At 63.0% G+C, this 17,756-nt stretch overlaps 5 protein-coding genes across 6 annotated transcripts; 1 reads left to right on the top strand and 4 right to left on the bottom strand.

The window, feature by feature from the left end:
* Positions 1-40: 40 nt before the first annotated feature.
* CHLRE_13g571560v5 (uncharacterized protein) lies at positions 41-6,430 on the bottom strand. Its single transcript, XM_043069382.1, has 10 exons — positions 6,265-6,430; positions 6,002-6,049; positions 5,754-5,816; positions 5,480-5,598; positions 5,131-5,341; positions 4,809-4,931; positions 4,330-4,540; positions 2,712-4,048; positions 2,254-2,437; positions 41-2,055 (listed from the first exon to the last, which is right to left on the bottom strand). The coding sequence occupies exons 1-10, from the start codon at positions 6,337-6,339 to the stop codon at positions 1,481-1,483; spliced, it is 2,946 nt and encodes a 981-aa protein (XP_042917357.1). The 5' UTR covers positions 6,340-6,430; the 3' UTR covers positions 41-1,480.
* Positions 6,431-6,598: 168 nt separating this feature from the next.
* On the bottom strand, positions 6,599-7,700 carry CHLRE_13g571540v5 (uncharacterized protein). Its single transcript, XM_043069381.1, has 2 exons — positions 7,481-7,700; positions 6,599-6,921 (listed from the first exon to the last, which is right to left on the bottom strand). The coding sequence occupies exons 1-2, from the start codon at positions 7,503-7,505 to the stop codon at positions 6,749-6,751; spliced, it is 198 nt and encodes a 65-aa protein (XP_042917356.1). The 5' UTR covers positions 7,506-7,700; the 3' UTR covers positions 6,599-6,748.
* Positions 7,701-7,799: 99 nt separating this feature from the next.
* Positions 7,800-12,250, bottom strand: CHLRE_13g571520v5 (uncharacterized protein). The gene is made up of 9 exons (XM_043069380.1): positions 11,539-12,250; positions 10,840-11,190; positions 10,263-10,460; positions 9,950-10,048; positions 9,581-9,685; positions 9,177-9,266; positions 8,830-8,931; positions 8,413-8,610; positions 7,800-8,122 (listed from the first exon to the last, which is right to left on the bottom strand). Exons 1-9 carry the CDS (start codon positions 12,139-12,141, stop codon positions 8,054-8,056), a joined length of 1,815 nt encoding a protein of 604 aa, XP_042917355.1. The 5' UTR covers positions 12,142-12,250; the 3' UTR covers positions 7,800-8,053.
* Positions 12,251-12,371: 121 nt separating this feature from the next.
* Positions 12,372-14,311, bottom strand: CHLRE_13g571500v5 (uncharacterized protein). Its single transcript, XM_001693426.2, has 4 exons — positions 14,083-14,311; positions 13,802-13,882; positions 13,232-13,446; positions 12,372-13,059 (listed from the first exon to the last, which is right to left on the bottom strand). Exons 1-4 carry the CDS (start codon positions 14,212-14,214, stop codon positions 12,807-12,809), a joined length of 681 nt encoding a protein of 226 aa, XP_001693478.1. The 5' UTR covers positions 14,215-14,311; the 3' UTR covers positions 12,372-12,806.
* Positions 14,312-14,475: 164 nt separating this feature from the next.
* Positions 14,476-17,429, top strand: CHLRE_13g571450v5 (uncharacterized protein). 2 transcript variants are annotated; one of them, XM_043069378.1, is made up of 4 exons: positions 14,476-14,815; positions 15,024-15,082; positions 15,575-15,685; positions 16,159-17,429. In XM_043069378.1, exons 1-4 carry the CDS (start codon positions 14,689-14,691, stop codon positions 16,417-16,419), a joined length of 558 nt encoding a protein of 185 aa, XP_042917354.1. In that variant the 5' UTR covers positions 14,476-14,688; the 3' UTR covers positions 16,420-17,429. The 2 variants fall into 2 exon arrangements, with proteins under 2 accessions (XP_042917354.1, XP_042917353.1); XM_043069379.1 differs by having other exon boundaries at positions 15,575-17,429.
* The last annotated feature ends 327 nt before the right edge of the window (positions 17,430-17,756 follow it).

The raw sequence follows: 17,756 nt of genomic DNA, 5'->3' as shown, positions 1-17,756 counted from the left end.
GTAAAAACCATAGCGGCCCATACAGCTTTTGTTGCCTCACTGCCCCTTGCGTTTACATCGGGTGTGGACTCTTCCAGCTTTCCGTGCGGCTTTCATTCGTCGCCTGCACCACTTCTACACCCGTCTTTACCCACGTCCGGAGTTGAAGTAAGCTGCCGCCGCGCCGCAGATGCGGACGTGCTGATGAAGGCCGCGGCGCTGCGATTCAAGAAGCATCGTAGCATTGCCAGGCACGGCCAAGGGCACGGCTCCACTGGCAGCAATGCAGCTAATGCTCCACCACCGTAACGCCTACAAGTGCATTCAAGGCAACGCGCGCATGCCACATGGCATGGCCCCAGGCCCCTGATGGCCCCGCCAATTCGCCAGGACGCCAGGAGCGGCCCACAAGGCTGTCATACACTGCTGGTCGGCTACATAAGAACGCACAGAGACCGAGGACGGCATGGGCAGATGGTGGTGTGAACCTGCAAGGTGGCAGTGCAAGGCCGGACCCTGCACCACTGCTACCAGGGTCCCCACCGCACGCCCGGCCCAGGTCTCAGCACGACACCACATGACCCAACCACAGCAACAACACATCCCATGAGTATTGAACACCACACACACACACACACACACACACACACATTGGGGGGGCTTTCGTTTCGTTTTTTTTAACACACACACACACACACACGGTAAGTAACTCCGGCGTCGTCTGGGCGGGCTTTCGTTTCGTTTTTTAACACACACACACACACACACACACACACACACGTGGAATCGTAGGATTGCCTGGGCCTCACGGTACCGTGAGCACATGCATGGGTTTGCACCCTTGAGCGCAACGCGCAAAATCACACGTGGCAAGAAACGAGACCAGCGCACAGGGCGTATGCCACTGGCACCAAATGCATCACCAGTTTTTATGACATTTTGCTCACGCGCACATGCTTTGTATGTGGAGTGGCATTGATCTTGCGCAACCATCCCTCCCGTCCCGTATCCCGTGCCATTCACGCAAACTGTATTGAGTTTTGGTGCAGGCAATTCAACATGTGCCGCATGACCTCTCCCAGCAGCAGGGATGCCCCGAAAACTGTGCACACAGCGGCTCAACGTAGCAAAACTCCATTGGGGCCCACACTGAGAAACTTGTGTGTATGTGTCCGGCCGCAATCCTCAGTAGCACAAGTAAGTGTCTCTCATGCGCCTGCTTCCGCTCCGTTTGTTGTGTTCTGTTGTGACCCATCTAGATACTCGAGCTGGCCTAATTCCGTAAATCTTCTATATCACCTGCATTACTAAACGCCCGCCATTCTCTCTTCTCCAGTTCCACTGGGTATCATCCAAGCCCCTCAGCCATTGGCAACTTCCTACACGCACACTACGTGTCCGGGTCCAAACCCTCAGCACCCTGCTCTGCTCCCTCTGCGGTCTGCTCTGCACGCTCCGAGCGTGGCACTGCACCTGCCATTGCGCCCTCCGTCCATGCGGCTTACACACGAAAGTTGATGTTCAGCGTTGTTTGCTGAAACACGCTGAATACTGACATGACGAATGGCGCCTCCGGGTGGACGAGGTACGACACGCTGCGTGCCAACCGCCGGTCCCGTACCAGCATGGCCTCGTACGGCCCGGGTTCCAGCCGGAATCCGGCTCGATCCGGGCGGTTTCGCGGCCGAAACGAGATCGGCTGCTCCAGCGAGGGCCGCGTACGGATGTTGAGCGAAATCGCCCGGTCGTCGTAGTTGTACATCCTTGGATCCAGGTACGGGCTCGGCGACAGGTCCGACACGGCAGTGGCGGGCGGCAGCAACTGCAGCAACTTGCGCGCCGCCGCCGCCCGGTCCACGACACCGTCGGCTGCGGGCGGCGCGGCTGCGGCGGCGGCAGCGGCCGCCGTAGCGGCGGCGGCGGTCTTAGCTGGCGGTGCCATCTTAGCACGGGCGCCAGACATCGCCTCGTCGTAGTTGCATCGGTCCCAGGGTGCCAGGGCCTCCGCCCACGGGCCCGGCAGTGCGGCGGTGACGGTGCGCAGGTAGCCCTCAACAACGCGGTCCGCCTGCGTGCCTGCGAGGGTGGCGAGGGCGGTTGCAGGGCAGACAGCGTTACTGGCTGGCGCAAGGGAGCAGCAGGTTCAGGCAAGGGCCGCGGCAGGCATAGGTAGGAGCCGCGACACATGCGCGTTAGGCAGGGGTTGGCGGAATTGGCAGTGCGCGCGCAACGCCTGGCGAATCAGCCCCAGTCCCGATGGCTCGGACCACTCACTTGATTTGAAGGCAACGACGCGTGTGGTCTGCAGGTCAAACAGCATCAGAAACTGCCCAGGCGGCGCGCCAGGGCCGCCCGCGCCGCCGCCGCCGCCGCCGCCAGCCGCCGGCGGCCCGCCAAGGTCGGCGGCTGCGGGCGTACGCCAGTCAATCAGCAGGTGGCGCCTATCCAACAAGTACACCTGGGGGCCGCGCGCCGGAGGAAGGCGGTTGGACACGGAGGCGCGAGCTTGGTGCTATGCGTGACGGCGTACGTGGCACCTGGGGCCTGCTGCTATGGTATGGCACAGACCTTGCCAGGGCCTCTTGCAAAAGGCACCGGGCATGGTGAAGGCCTTCAACTAAGTAACAGCGTGTGCCGGGTATGACCAAGGCAAACAACACGAGTAACAAAAGTTTGTGCTCAATACAACACACGTTAACAGGTCTTGTGGCAGCTGGTCAGAGGTCTCTCACCTTCCGCATGAGTAGCGAGCGGTACGTGTCAATCTGTCTGAACAGCGACATCGCCTCCCGCTGCAGCCGACGCGGATTTTTATTCGCCGCGGCGAGGCAGTTGCTGTACAAGTGTGCCAGCAATCGCTGCTTCAGGCCCGTGACGCAGCCCCCCTCGCCTCCGTCCTCGCCCGCCCCTCCGCCTGCGCCTCCTGCCGCCGCGCCGCCTCCAGCCCCAGCCCCCGTGATGTGATGCGCGGGATGCTGCCCCATCGTGCCCCCAGGCGCGGCGACTGCGTGCAAGTGGGGATGGCCGGCAGCAGCTCCTGCCGCCGCCACGTGCCCCGGGACCCGATGTGCCCTCGCTGCTGCCGCCGCCAAACCCGCTGCTGCACCGCCCGGCCCTGCTGGTGCAAGGCCAGGCTGTAGCACGGCGCCTGCTGCGAGGGCTGTAGCACCAGCAGCCGCCACGCCCGGCATGCTCCGACGCATGGGTGGCGGCGGCGGCGCGCCGGGCCCCGCCTGTGCCGCCAGCTGCCCTAGCTGCTGCTGCCGCGCCGCCTGCCGCAGCGCCGCCTGTTGCGCCGCCAGTGCCTCACGGTCTGCCGCTGCCACTGCTACCCCCACACCTCCGTGAACGGCACCGCCGGCACCCAGCCCGCCGCCATTGCCCACCGCGTCCGGCGCGCGGGGCGGATACAGCACACCCGCCACGGGCGGAGCCGCCGCATTGGCGCCGGTTGCTGCAACACCAGCCGCTTGAAGGCCAGGCGCAGACGGCAGCGGCCCTGCCCGCAGGCCTCCCCTGCCCCCTCGTGACAGGTACCCGCCACGTAGGCCCCCACCCCGAGCGGCTAGTCCGCCACCGCCTCCGGCCGTAGCCGCCGTCGCAGCAGCCAACCCCGCAGCCGCCGTAGCGTAAACAGCGGGCGTCGCCCGAGGTGGCCGCCCGCCGTGCCCCGCCGCCCCGCTACCCCCTGCCCCACCAGCGGCCGCGGCACCGCCTGCAGCTGGGCCGCCTCCGTTGGCGGACTGCTGTGCGTATGCTGGATGGTGCGGGTGCGGGTGCGTGGCGAGCCCGGGCAAGGGCATGTCGCTCCGCACCAGATCGCCGTTGATGCTTCGTCGCATGGGGGGCATTACAGGGTGGGTGCCGGCGCCCGGTGGCTGCTGCGCCGGCACAGGCGCGCCCGCCGCCACGCCCCCTGCAGCCGCCTGCCCTGTCGAGCCCGCCGCCTGCCCGGCGCTGCTGGTACTGGTGCTGGTGCTAGCACCTAAGCTAACGCCACCGACGCCGCCGCCAGGGCTGACGCCTGTGCCACAGCCCCGCATTGCGTCCGATCCCGCCACCGCGCCACCTGCGTTGGGCAAAGTTGAGCCATGCCATGTAAACAAGACCTGGGGCCTCCTAGTGGTTGGCAGTTTCAGCCTCAGCCCTGCCGCCGGGCAGTTGAGCCCACCTTTTGACAGCCAGGCCACCATGTAAACACCTCGTCGCCCCCTGCCCGCCCCGCCCCGCCCTGGCCCGCCCGGCCTGGACCGGACCGGACTGATCAGGACTGGCTTGCTGTGGCCACACCCTTTCGACACACTGTCCCCACGTCCCGCACTGCCCCGCCCCACCCGCAATGACCCGCACCTGGCGAGGACGCGCGGCCAGCCGCGGCGGCGGCTGCCGCTGCCGCCTCCCGCTCCGCCGCACGCTGCCTCCGCCAGCGCTCCTCCGCCTCGTCCGCCGTCCTGACGACCAGCTCGTCGTCCTCACGCACGTGTGGCCCCAGGCAGCGCACCGGCAACACCTCCTCGCCGCCGCGCAGCACCTGCAGCAGGTGCACCACCTGGCTGCGGACCTGCACATTGGGGATGAAAGTTGGGGCCTCGAGTTTGTGACAACGTGTCATGAGTCACGGTTACGTGCGGTGGGACTGAATGAGACAGGAGGCCACGCAAGACAGCCAGGGATTGCCGACCCAACCCTGCATATACCCGCGACCGCCACATTCAAAGTTTGGGTACGGTACGCAGCAAGAAGCCGCTTCAACCCCAACCCATCTCCTGATTGTCCCAACACAGCCAAATGACAACTGACAACCGGCAACAGCTGCGCACAGGCCTCACCGCCAGCACGCAGATGAGGTCCTCGTGTGTGCACACGCCCAGGCTGGCGGGGCGGCCGCTCAGGTCCACCAGCTCCCCCTCCAGCCGGCTGCCGCCCACACGCACGCCATCGGCCAGCCGCACCTGCAGACAGAGACAGAGCGACATAGGCGGGGAGCAGTGGGTCCAAAAGTCCATGTGCACTAGCTTAACCTTGGGTGGGCTGGTCCATGCGTAAACGTCCTCGCGTTGTGAGGCGCGTTGCGCTAGATTGCACGGCTGGTCTCACGGAGCTCATATGGTCTGCACAAACATTCGACAAGAAGAACTCAAGCCCACGCACCAGGTGCAGGTGGATGGAGGCGGCGGTTGGCAGTGCCGCCAACGGATCCAGGGCCGCCACCGCAGCCGCCGCCACGGCGGGCGGCGGCGGCGTGTACGGCGAGTGTGAGGCCAGCAGCAGCAGCGCGCCGCCCGCCATGAACTGTACGACATCCCGCGCTAGTACCTCACCGGCGGGCGCCACCGTCAGGCGGTACAGCAGCGTAAAGAAGCTGCGAACAATGGCGGGGGCGGAGGTGCAAACTGGGCAGATTTAGCAAAGAGGTGGTCGGGTAAGGGGCAGTCTAGTGCCTCTTATTGATGTGTGTCGGGTTATGCGCGGACTCATGCGGCAGGCCGTTTCGGCGCACCTGCTGAAGTCTGACAGCTTCGCGGTCAGCTCTGCTTCCTCCAACTCGCCCTGCCAGCTCAGCCGTGGACCCGTGAACCGGTACACGACCAGTTGCGTGAAGCCACCAGCGAAGCAGATCTGCGGGAAGAGCCAGGTGCGACGGAGGGCAGGGTGAAAGTGGGATGGCCGGCGAATCAACCTGGAGAAACCGCTGTGACCGGAGGCACATGACATAGAGGTCACGCAGGGGGCGCCCCTTTCCTATCATATGTAGCTGGAGTGGCTGTGCTTACCAGGTAATGGCCGCATGGCGAGAAGCGGCAGATGTGCACCTCCGGGATATCTAGTTGCTGGGCCTACGAGGGCGGTCAACATCAGGGGCGCCATCATTACTACAACTGGTTATATCAGTTGTGGTTGGACACTCCCATGCGGCGGTGCTGGACCTAGCGCGCCGGGCATTGGCACCCGCACGATGGCGCCAAGCTTTCCTCGCAGCGTGTGGCTACAGTTTGTCGCGCGGCGATGGTTTGTCGCCCACCTTCGCGTTTGGGCAGATGCTTTGGTAAAGCCTCCTGCTTTGGTTCGTCTGCAATGCACGAGAGCGGGGACCAGTTCCATCGACGAGTTCGGCTGCAAAGCAAGACCGGGCCCAGTCGTCGTCGACGCCAACGCAATCATCCAAGGGGTATACAATTTTTATGTACTGTGCCGATGCACGGACGCGAGGGCTCGCGCGCAAGCAACTGGTTGGCCTCGCTCGTGGCTCGCGATTGCTCTCCACATTCGTGGCCAGCGACCCACCGCCGTTCCCGGTCGACGACCTCCAAGCTCTCGAGCTGAAAGTGCTTTATACACATTGGGTATGCTGGTCGACATGCGCCGACGGCAAAGCCTGCAATAACCGAGTGGTTCCCAGAAGTCTGTCGCTAGCGAGTTGCCATTTATGCATGCTTCATTATATTTTATGGTAAGCTAAACACCTATGGCCACTGAGGTAGTTACCGAGCTCGTGACGGGCTTTTGGTTGGAACTGACACGGCCATGATCTCGTGGATTTTCAACGCCCCCACCCCCACCCCCCACCCCCCCCCGCTCACCGAGGCCCAGACAGGGCGGCCTGCGGCCATCATGTGCACATCTCATCGACGTTTTCCCAAGGCACAAATCATAGTGTTGTATGCAAGGTAGTATGAGAAAGGGGGTTCCAGCGTACGGTGATTATCATCCTGTTCACCTGTTGACGCCTAAATTGACTGCCCTGGTTGACGAGGGTGCAGCGTTCGTCTCATCCTCCCGTGGCGGTGGCGAAGGTGGCGGCGGCGGCGGCGGCGGCGCAGGGCCTGGCGGCGGTAGGTGACGGCGGCGGCGCTGGCGGCCCTGGCGGCGGCGGCGGTGGCGCAGGGCCTGGCAGCTCCGGTGGCGGCGCAGGGCCTGGCGACTGTGGCAGCGGCGCAGGACCTGGGCCCAGCAGTGGCGGCGTGCGTGTGCGTAGCAGAGGTTGTAGGCAAGGCCACGTGGAGGAGAGCGCGGCGCCACCCGAGAAGCGGTGCCGCCGCGCAAGTTGAGACCTGCCGGTGACTGGTTTGCGGTCTTGGCGGCGGCGAGCTCAACGTGGCCCGCCGGGATTAATTGCTGTTGGGTTTGTTGCCTGCTGTGCTTGAGCTTGACAACGAGGCGCGGCTGATACGTGGCGGGCGGTGCCTGTACAAACCGACCCCGGTTATGTCCCGGAGATCAGAGGCAGTTTCAAAGCCTTCGGCCTCAGGAGTTGCACCAACGTACGTGGCGTGGCGGCACGCCCGCTTCTCCCCTTGAGAGGTATAGCCACCCTTTCCCGCCCTTTCGGCCTTTCTATTCATGAACCAACTGGCCAGGCCTCAGCCCGCCATAGCCCCACCGTAACGTAACAACACCGTATCTCGTTTAGGTATTTTGGCAGCATCATCACCCAAGGCAGTAACCCCGCAAAACAAGGTACGGCAGGCTCGTATACCCGCATGCTGCCCACAGCACGCACCCGGCCCCCTTGCACAATGCACCATGTCCTGCCTGTAGTGCCAAGTCTGGGGCTTACAACGTGGGACGTCTGAGTCCGTGGCACTCCTGGTACGTGCCGGCAGAGTCGCTGTCTGTCTGTCCGACTCTGGGGCGTTACAGCTGGCGTAACCGCCCGGGGCACAGCTCTGGCGCTGTGTGCAGCAATCTGTGCTGTTAGTGAGGGTTCTGACTGTGTCCTCAACATCGGGTTACTGTAACTGTATACGAGTCTTCCGACAAGCTGGCACCTGCGCTGGCGTCGGGCATCGTAGGGTCGGGTGAAGCCTCCGGCGGCTACATACACCGACTACTTACACGGCCTTGCCTTCCAAACCCGGTAGTTCTCATTACCTCCATACACAACGGTGTTCCAGCACCACACTGCCCGTTCGGCGCCATCCTTTGAGCTGCTGTATCATCAACACCACCCCATCCTCGGCCTTCACACTTCTCATCTCTCTCATCGCTGCATGTGCTTGGTCCGCCCTTTGCACTGCCACATCAAACACTATCCTCTGCAGGCCCAGAGCCAAGCCGGGTCAAAGTCAATTCCTCATGTGCGCGGTCGCAGAAGGTTGCGGAGCTTGGAGGTCGGCGCCACGTCAGCGGGGGTCAGCTCCGACTGCCGGGTAGAGGTGAACGAAGTTGCGCGAGGGGGCCATGGCACAGTGCGTGGGAAGCGGTGAGTTGGAGGTGGAAGTCAAGCTTAGGGTAGGATTGACGAGGTGTAGTTTGGGACTTTGGCTTATGAATGTGAGATGAACATGATAGTTCACGCTAAGGATAACAGTCTGCCACACAGCAACCTGCCCCCAGCTAATGGCACTAAATGAGAAGCGGCGCTTTGGGTCTGATACACAGCAGCCGCTCCGCATATGCCAGAACTTGATTTCATTCCAGCCAACCACTCACGGTGTTCTTGACGGCCGGGTCGGCGCCGGCGGTGAGTAGCAGGCGGCACACGGCCGTATGGCCGGCGGCGGCGGCGCGGTGCAGGGCGGTTTCGCGCCGGGACGCGGCGGCGTCAACGGCTGCGCCCGCCGCCAGCAGCTGCCGTACGATTTGGAACTGGCCGTTGACCGCCGCAACGTGCAGGGGCGTGCGTTGCTCCTGTCGTTCATGCGTGTGGCGGTTGGCATGCTGTTGAGGGCGGCTTGAGGGCGAAACGGCAGCGCAAAACTCGCCAGCAAGCTGCTGGTGGCTGGGCGAGCAATCCGGTGAGTTTCAACTACGCGGTTCAAGCAGTGCAAGGGGACATTGCCCCAAAGCGGCGACAGGGGGACCAAGTGCAAGTGCGACCGCGTGTCGCGTGCACGTTAGCACACGCACCAGCAGTGTGCGGCCACTGACGTCTGCGCCCGCGTCCAGTAGCGCCTGCGCGGCGTCCACCCAGCCCTCACGCGCGGCCACGTGCAGAGGTGTCATCCAGTTCTGCATGTTCATCCGAACACCGCGAGATAAGGTTGAGTGATGATGCGTTGCAAAAGCAATGTTCCCTAGCTAGCCCTCCTAGTGCAGGTGTACAACCGCAATATGTGCTACCGGTACTACCTTGGCCGTTGTGCTACCCGCCGCTGTATGTGCCACCAGCTGTGCCACCGATACGTTGCACCTCATGTGCACGTGCTGTGCTTCCAGACACCCATTCGCCGCAGCCCTTCACGCGTGTCACCCACCTCGGCTTTGGCGTTCACGAACGCGCCCTGCCGTACCAGCAGCCGCACCGCAGCGCCGCTGCGCGCATAGTGCATCAGCGTGTACCCGTCCTGCAGAAGAGGCAGGGGCATATGGGCGGCAGGTGGGGGCGCGCGAGTGTGGCGGCGGGCGTTGCCCAAGTGTGTTGGACTAATCGACAGGGCGCAAAGCCAAACACACAGGGCCCAACATTGATGACAGCTGCATGCCTTACAAGACGATGAGACACAGGTTCTGCGCACTGTCTACCAGACACACACAACGAGTGTGTCCTGTGCGTGTCCAAGCACAATCCCATAACTTAATGTCGTGACGAACAATCCCAAACACCCCAACGTTTCGCAGCCTGCGTTCCTGCTTACTTCTAAGCCAGCCTCACGCTCACCAGGTCTGCGGCGCAGGCGGTAGCGCCCGCCTCCAGCATCAGCTCCACCAGCTCCACGTGGTCCCAGCGCAGAGCCAGTGCCAGCGCGGGGATGCCCTTGCGGTCCTGCGCCAGCGGCGGCGGCGGCAGCGCAGGCAGGAACTAACGGAATGAAAGACTTGAAGGTGTGCAGGGAAGTCAGGGCACAGCGAATGACAGGCGACCACGGGAGCGCCTGCACGCGCCAAGTAAGCGGGGCCTCCTGCCCTCTGCCACTCGCATCTGCCTCCTCCCCAGGCGACACAAACCTCCGTCCACCCCAGGAGACAGGCGCACGCCTCCTCCCCCAGGAGCCACACGCCACAAGCCGCATTATTGCGCCGCCCGCACCCCGGTGCAAATGTTGGCGTCGACATTGCCCAGCATCAGCAGCTGCTTGACGGCGCCGGGCTGAGCCACCGGCGCGTCCAGCAGCTGCAGCAGAGACAGCTGAGGTGGCAGGGAGGGGTCGGAGAGAGTTGTGTGCACAATGTGCGCTTGCTGTGCTTGCTGGCCGTGCAAAGTTGTGAGAAAGGAGTGAACCGGCAATCGGTGCGCGGTCTGGCGGCGGCATGCACGGAGGTTGGTGATGCCGGCGCGGCGAGAACGAATTGCGGGTCAAACGATGGCGTCACGTGCCCACGAGCACAGACCCAACACCCACCTCCTTGTTGTTCACTGGCTCCCGGAGCGTAACCAGCCGCTTGCAATAATTGGGCGTGGATCCCTGCGAACGCAGAGGGTCCGTGCTACTGCGACCGGCGGTTGCGCTGCTGCCGCCATTCATGGCGGCGCCATCAGCTCCATCACCGTCACCGCCACGGGCACCACTGCGGTCCAGTGCACCGCTCGTTGCGTCCTGCTGCGTGGCCGGCAGGGACGCCGGCGGCGGTGCCGGCACAGATCCCAGCGACGGGGCAGCAGGGGCCGCAAGGCTGGTTGTGAATGCTTCAGGAGCAATCGCTCACATGACCACGTACGTCACGTCGTGCGTGCGTAGCCCCACCCATCAAAGCGGTGGTCCGGTGCACACTGGTTTCGGTTCTCCTCCCCAAAGTTAACATGCCGTTAGGCGGTTAGGGCGGCACCTTTGGCTCAGGCACATATATCCCCTACATCTATCCCCCGATTGCGCCCCCACCCCACCCCCATACCAAGTTAGGTGGCTATCTACCCGTTTGCAGGCCTGCTGGCACACGTGCAGCGCCAGCATACAAGCACACTACATACAGGCGCCGTACCTGCAGATTGTAAGCGGCTACGCCTGCTGCCGCACCCACGGCCACAGCAGCCGACAGCAGCGCGCCACGGCGGGTGGAGCCGCCACTACTACCACGCCCGCTACTGCTGTCTGCTCTGGCGGCCGACCAGGACGGCGCCGGCCGCACCTCCGCTGTGGGTGGCGGCGTCTGCTCACACTGCAGCTGCTGCTCCCCTGCAGGAGGCTGTACGGGGCTCGCCTCGGCTCCTGTTGCCTCAGCAGGCGCCGGCTGTGGGTCGATGTCTGTCGCTGGAGCAGTGCTGTCCGCCGCCACCGCCGCCACGGCTGAAGCCGCCATTGCAGCGCGCCCCTCCAGTGTCCTGAGCAGCTCCTGACCCACACATACGCGGGCGAGATACGGTACCAGTAACTCAATCCCGGCCAACCAAGTGGAAAGGGGCAGCTAGGGCGAGACGTCATGCGGATTGCAGACAGGCACGAGCACGTCTCGCTCGCATGCTCCACTACTGGGAGCTCCCACTGCCCCTTACTCGTGCTCCGCACTCCCGGCTACCTACGGCGCCACGCACGGAACCCAAACCCTAGGACGCGCGGCGAAGTCCTAACCGGTTAACGAGGAAGCTACTGCCTGCCTGCCACCGCACGAGTCCGTGACTCCCACCAGCAGGCATGAATCTCCTCCAGCAGCATGCACAGTCATGTCCTCCTACCACCTTACTTGTGCCTCCGCTAGCGCCGCCGCGTGCACCTGCTGCGCCTCCTCCAGCCGCCCACACGCCGCCGCCACCGCCGCCACGTCGGCGCGAATGGGACCCACCACCGCCTCCTGCAGCAGCGCCACCACCTGCTCCTCTGACGCCAGCCGCCGGCCGCTGCCGTCACCAGCGGCGGCGCCGCTCGGCTGCCGCCGCCGAGGCGAAGGCGACGTGCGCTGTGCACGCTGCTGCGGAGTCGCGCCCGCCGGTGTGCGCTGGTCCGCAGGGAAAAGCGGTTGCATATCCAACGGCTGCTCCTGGGGCGGCTCAGCGGATGACTTTGCTGTTGGCTTCCCGTCTGCTGCTGCGTCATACAGGCCACCGTGGGTGGGCGGCTCGGTTTCGGGCGGCGGGCCACGGCTCCCGGCCGCCGCTGCCCCACCGCGCCACAGTCGCCGCTGCCAGCATGCCGGCCGAGCGACAGCCGCGTTCCCTAGTGGACTGGAAAGCCTGCTGCAAGCAGGGCGCGAAGGTAGCCGGCCACCGCGCTTTGCTGACATAGCAGCAATTGCTGGCGCGGCTGCTTTGCAGCAGGCGCTCGCGGCAACGGGCCGCAAGGCAGCCATTCGCCGTGCTGAAATATGCTGAAATGCTTCCGAGCGGTCCCCACGGGTCGGCTACTCGTGTGGCGCGTGACGTTAGTCACGTAAATAAGCCTCTGGCAACCAGCGGCAGAAACTAACACTGTGTATGTGGAAGAGGATTAAGTATTTCGTCTTTCGCGCAATTCACGCGCCCACAGGGCTCATCCCCGTCATTCTCCCGCCCACCCGGGAACAAGGCGGCGGCATGGTGGACCGGCAGGAATAAGTTACAAGGGGTCACGCCAGCGTGTGCGTTCGCTGTTGACGCGGTTCCACCCTCAAGGGAGCGGTCCTTCCGTCTCCCCCACACGTGTGCGCAGTCAGGGTTTGACCTTCAACGGCAGGGTACTCACGACAAACCCGTGCACGTTGGCCTAATATTATATCATTGTAGAGCAGGTCAAATCAATACATGGCGCATGCTAGCGCGGTAGTTTCATCGCATGTTATGCTGCCTGTACGGCGGTAATCACTTGTGCACGACAGCTTCCAATCAAGCCTTTGCATGGCACACGTTCGCCGCATCTGCTGCATGCCCGCCTGCAAATGAATGGACATGGACACTATGTTTATGACGCCTGACGCACTATATACGGAGAGGTGGCCAACGCTTGAATGGCTGTCCAGGACAGGAACGGCCCCGTGGCTCAGGCCTTGTGCTCCTCCTGGACGGTGAGGGCGACAGCCGGAGCCTCAGCAGCAGGCTCAGCAGCAGCGGACGCCGGCTCAGCAATGGGCGCGGCGGCAGCGACGGGGGCGACAACCTCAATTTCCTTCTTGGCGGCCTTCTCCACGACGGGCTTGGCGGTGATCGCCTCGACAGAGCCCTGCTCCATGCCCACCACGATGATGCCCAAGGCCTGGAACACCGCAGTGATGATGCAGCCGGCGTACATGGTGCTGCAAAGGGACAAAAGGGCAGGCGCAGCAGGGGTACCGTAAGGTCAGGCTTGGCAGGCACGTACATGCACCTGTCTTAGGAGCGCGTCGAGAGAGGCATGCGGGCACGTCGCATACTGGCGCCATATTTCAGCCTTATGAAGGCGGCTTACTTGGCCTCCATTCTGCTTACCGGGAGCGGTCGCGCGCAGTGCCGTTCTCAAACTTGGACACGTCCATGACGCCGTAGAAGGCCTCGGTCATGTTGATGGTCAGAAGGCAGGCGACGACAAGCAGGCCCATCACGGAGCCACGGCTAGAAGCCAGCGCGCCAGTGGCCGACACCCACAGGCCGTACGCAGCGGTGACGAAGGCCAGGGAGGTGATGAACCAGTAGTAGCGGTACAGCTGTGGGGACGCAGCGAGGGAATTGAAGATACAATTCGATAGCAGGCGCACGCGCTCGGGTAACACGGATGCGGTTTCCGGGGCCGCGGGTTGGGCTGGCCCGGAACTTCTGGAAGCTCGAGGAAGTTTTGGCCGGTACCGTGTTGTTAAGGGGCGGCATTCAGAAGCGCAAAGCCATACTTAAGCTGCCTCTATGCCTATAGTACCGTAAGAACAAGTCCCCGTGAGCGCGTTCGCTTGCGCGCATGCTGCGCTGGCATTCCGCGTTGACTTCAAATTTGTGTACACAGCTCCCCCAAGCGCTGAACAAAGACTACCGACAACAATCTATATAACACAGATCATGTCAGCGCACCTTCTTGCAAGAAAGAACCGAGGAGAAACCATTGATGCCGGCAAGGAGCGTCGGGTCTTCGTTACGGCACTCATTCTGAATCTGCAGGTAGAGTGCGAAAGCATAAAGATCGGTTGCGCAGTGTTTTCGCCGCGCGACGTCAAACCTCGCTGCCGGTCAACGGTGCCGCCTTCCGGTTGCGCTGGCACTGCCACAATGAGCGCGCTCAAGCCCTCGCGCCCGGTGCCTTGAGGTGCGCTGATGGGTACGCAACCCAGTAGTCCGCGTCCCACCCCACTCACCGAGCCGAGCGCGCCGAAAAGGATTATGGAGCCGGCGACGATGAGACCCAACGTCCACATCACGCAGCGGACGTGGGGGTCGCCCTGCTTTTTCATCGAGAAGTTGAAGGTGATGGAGCAGTCGCACGACATTTTGACTGGTTTCCGGGAGTGACAAGCTGACTTGGATGCTGAAAGGGCGCGTCTCGCAAGCACGCACAGATTGCTTTTGTTTTGTTGGGTATATATGTTAATCAAACATAGATAATAAATCCTGATACCGAGCAGCTTTTATACTGAAGGCACGCGGATGGACGTTCGTGACCAATGGCAGCGCGGATCCAGTTCCCCATGCGGACAAGGAGGAGGCCGAAATGGCCAGTATCTTAGCTGAAAACCTTTGATATCTATACAATTTACATAACTGCTGGTTTGTGCGCTGAACGCGCTACAATTTTCCCAGGCAAGCAAGGCCGATTTGTTGCCTCTTCAAGTTTATTATAAGTGCGACTTGTTCTACATATAATCAATTAACTCTGGTTCACTGGCGCTGAGCAAACATCTGCGCGCAATTCTGACAGAGTCAGAGCTGGGACTCAGGTTGCTGGGCTAATACTCGCCGCCGCAATGTCGCACACGTTCACCGTGGAGGAGCTGCTGGCATATGATGGGTCGGACGCCAGCAAGCCCGTGTACATTGCGGTGAAAGGCGTGGTCTACGACGTGTCGGCTTCGCGCGAGTTCTACGGGAAAGGTGGGCGCCACCGCCTGCCCATGTTCCCCGCCTCAAACACTGGGGTTCGGGAGGGTCTCTCCTGCGCCAGTAGGCGAGGGGTTGTATGCTGGGCTGCGCGCGGTTAGCGCGATAACAGGGGCACGTGGTGTCGGGAGCCCACCCGCCCGATCGAGCAGGCTGACGCGAACCCGGATCCCGTGTGGGGACTCTGGGCTGCTGTGCGCAGGCGGGCCATATGAGGCGTTCGCCGGCCGAGAGTGCTCCAGGGCACTCGCCATTATGAAGGCAAGTGGCTCCAGGGGTTGCGACGGCGCCCCTCTGGACGGCGTCGCGTCAAACACATCCCTGCCCCTCTTAGCATCTAGTACCCTCTGCTTTCCATGAGTCGTGGATTTCGGGCTGAGGCAGCTTTCCCCGATACTCTTTAGGCGCGTGCATCATTCTGCATACGCCCTGCCCCTTAGTTACAGTCAACGCAAGCGCGGTTAGTGGCCGGCCCTATGCTGAAGGGGCATATACACGTGCCATTTACACCCAGCAACCGATCAAGTACCCCGTACCTCAGCGTTGGTATATGCCATTGTACCTGGGATCTCCCGCATTGAGCGGGAGTCTGATGTGTACCGGTATCTCGGTGCGTGGTCCCGCCTGTTCCCCTGCCCCTCGCCACCCGTGCCCTACCCCGTGCCTCCTGTCCCATGCTCCCAGCACCCCTGCAGCCTGATACCTGACCCATGCTCTCCTTGCCACCTGCTCCTTGACGCATGCGCCATGCAGGTTGATGCGGCTGAGTGCAACGGCAACCTTGACGACTGCACCGAGAAGCAGCTCAAGACATTGGACGACTGGATTGCTAAGTTCAACACCAAGTACGCCGTCGTGGGCAAGGTAGCTACGGCAGCGGCGGCGGCGGCGGAGTAGGAGTGAGACAGGCGAGAAGGAGGCGCGACGCGCGGGCCGGGGGCGCGGCGTGTGCGTGTCGCACTCTTGGAAGGCCCCGCTCCACAACTGGTTCCCGCGGGGCCCGGAAAAGAAAAAGTGTTTGGCCGATTGCGGGGTGGCAAGCGGAGCAACCAGTTGCCACACCATCACCGCATCATCCCATGCATAGTTGAGGTGCGATCGGCTGCCAGCTGCTGTGCGTACGCATTCGCCGCCCCCGTTGGTCTGCAGCGCACAGCATGTAGGGTTATGCCGGAACCTGCTCGCGCCCCACCCCTCAGCACCCTACCCCACCCCGACTCCCACCACACCCGGTAACTGTTCACCGCCGTATCACTGATGTCAGTCTCAAACCGTACCACCAGTCCAACCCCGCCTTTCTTTCTGCCTCCCCCATTTGCTTGCCTGCCACGCCGCAGGCTGCCGAGCCTGGGTCAGCCCAGGACGCAGGCGGCGCCAAGCCGGGGGCCGCAGCCGCCAAGCCGGGGTCTTCAGGGAAATGGCAGGACGAGGCAGTGGACATGGAGGAGATAAAGAGGACCATGATGCGTCTGTCGCCCTTCACGCCGGGGCTGCTGGCCACGCTGGCCATTGTGGGCCTGCTGACCGCCCTAGCCGCCTACGTCCTGTACATTGACATGACGGGACAGCAGCCGCTGGAGCCGCACACGGAGTTGTAAGACGCCACCAGTCACTACGGAGCTGGAGCTGGGGCGGGGGCTGGGGCAGCGCCGGTCGTGGAGCGGCTGCTGTCGGAGGAGAGGGCGACGCAGCGCGGCCTGCGCTGCGCCCGAGTCTCACGTGAGGTCCACTGCTTATTGTATGACGCAGCGGGATAGCGATGAGAGGCAGGAGCTGGGCAGTTGGCGGACTCGTTTGCGGGCGGTTCATTTTGGTTTGCCGTATCGGGGCGGAGGGCGGTGTGCTGGTTGTGCAGGTGTTCGAAAAGGCTACAGTGGGGGCGAATCTGCGACGGGCGAAGGACAAACCTTGCAGCCGTGATGTGCCACATGTACCGGGTTGCAGGGTGTGCGGGGTGTAACAAGCAACACGTGTATACGGTAGGCTGGAAGGGCTGGTTGCTGCTGGACCCAGATGCGCCGCGGGTTGTGCACGTTTTTGTGGGTGTATGGTGTGTTCAATACTCATGGGATGTGTTGTTGCCGTGGTTGGGTCATGTGGTGTCGTGCTGAGACCCGGGCCGGGCGTGCGGTGGGGACCCTGGCAGCAGTGGTGCAGGGTCCGGCCTTGCCTTGTCACCTCGCAGGTTCACACCACCATCTGCCCATGCCGTTTCTTGGTCTCTGTGCGTTCTCATGTAGCCGACCAGCAGTGTATGACAGGCTTGTGGGCCGCTCCTGGCGTCCTGGCGAATTGGCGGGGCCATCAGGGGCCTGGGGCCATGCCATGTGGCATGCGCGCGTTGCCTTGAATGCACTTGTAGGCGTTGCGGTGGTGGAGCATTGCAGCCAGTGGAGCCGTGCCCTTGGCCGTGCCTGGCAATGCTACGATACTTCTTGACTCGCAGCGCCGCGGCCTTCATCAGCACGTCCGCATCTGCGGCGCGGCGGCAGCTTACTTCAACTCCGGACGTGCGTAAAGACGGGTGTAGAAGTGGTGCAGGCGACGAATGAAAGCCGCACGGAAAGCTGGAAGAGTCCACACCCGATGTAACCGCAAGGGGCAGTAAGGCAACAAAAGCTGTATGGGCCGCTATGGTGTTTACTACTGCGCCCTGGAATAGACCGGCGTATGACTCCGCGGGGTTGCCGTGACATTGCGGCGGCTCCACTGTTGCGTGGGGAACCGCAATGCGGTCCGCACCCGTCACCTGCCTGCTGTTTGCTCCCTTGCCTCTTCGTCAGCGTTTGTGTTTCCAGAGTCGGGCTTCCTGGTGTCGCACGGCATGCATCGCACGCGCCCATGCCAACCGCAGTGCGACCGGGATGAGCCATGCAGCGATCGCGCTGTCGTTACTTCCTCGGCCGCCCGGCGCACTTGCTCATTTAACCGCATC

This window comes from Chlamydomonas reinhardtii, chromosome 13, assembly GCF_000002595.2.
Source record: "Chlamydomonas reinhardtii strain CC-503 cw92 mt+ chromosome 13, whole genome shotgun sequence".
NCBI classification, from domain to species: domain Eukaryota; kingdom Viridiplantae; phylum Chlorophyta; class Chlorophyceae; order Chlamydomonadales; family Chlamydomonadaceae; genus Chlamydomonas; species Chlamydomonas reinhardtii.
The sequence above is the reverse complement of the archived record's forward strand: the minus strand, read 5'-3'. Positions and strand labels throughout refer to the sequence as shown.

Coding starts and splice junctions, on each gene's coding strand:
- CHLRE_13g571560v5 (XM_043069382.1), bottom strand. CDS start 6,339: ATGTCGACCAGCATACCCAATGTGTATAAAGCACTTTCAGCTCGAGAG. Junction 6,050..6,264: donor GTCGTCGACCGGGAACGGCG/GTGGGTCGCTGG, acceptor CGTGCATTGCAG/ACGAACCAAAGCAGGAGGCT. Junction 2,056..2,253: donor CGTCGTTGCCTTCAAATCAA/GTGAGTGGTCCG, acceptor CCACCCTCGCAG/GCACGCAGGCGGACCGCGTT.
- CHLRE_13g571540v5 (XM_043069381.1), bottom strand. CDS start 7,505: ATGGTGCATTGTGCAAGGGGGCCGG. Junction 6,922..7,480: donor GCATTGTGCAAGGGGGCCGG/GTGCGTGCTGTG, acceptor TGCTGGGCCCAG/GTCCTGCGCCGCTGCCACAG.
- CHLRE_13g571520v5 (XM_043069380.1), bottom strand. CDS start 12,141: ATGGCTGCCTTGCGGCCCGTTGCCGCGAGCGCCTGCTGCAAAGCAGCC. Junction 9,267..9,580: donor CCGCCTGCGCCGCAGACCTG/GTGAGCGTGAGG, acceptor CCTCTTCTGCAG/GACGGGTACACGCTGATGCA. Junction 8,611..8,829: donor TCAGTGGCCGCACACTGCTG/GTGCGTGTGCTA, acceptor CATGAACGACAG/GAGCAACGCACGCCCCTGCA.
- CHLRE_13g571500v5 (XM_001693426.2), bottom strand. CDS start 14,214: ATGTCGTGCGACTGCTCCATCACCTTCAACTTCTCGATGAAAAAGCAG. Junction 13,447..13,801: donor CGGTTCTTTCTTGCAAGAAG/GTGCGCTGACAT, acceptor GCGTCCCCACAG/CTGTACCGCTACTACTGGTT. Junction 13,060..13,231: donor ACTGCGCGCGACCGCTCCCG/GTAAGCAGAATG, acceptor GTCCCTTTGCAG/CACCATGTACGCCGGCTGCA.
- CHLRE_13g571450v5 (XM_043069378.1), top strand. CDS start 14,689: ATGTCGCACACGTTCACCGTGGAGGAGCTGCTGGCATATGATGGGTCG. Junction 14,816..15,023: donor GCGCGAGTTCTACGGGAAAG/GTGGGCGCCACC, acceptor TGCTGTGCGCAG/GCGGGCCATATGAGGCGTTC. Junction 15,083..15,574: donor GGGCACTCGCCATTATGAAG/GCAAGTGGCTCC, acceptor TGCGCCATGCAG/GTTGATGCGGCTGAGTGCAA.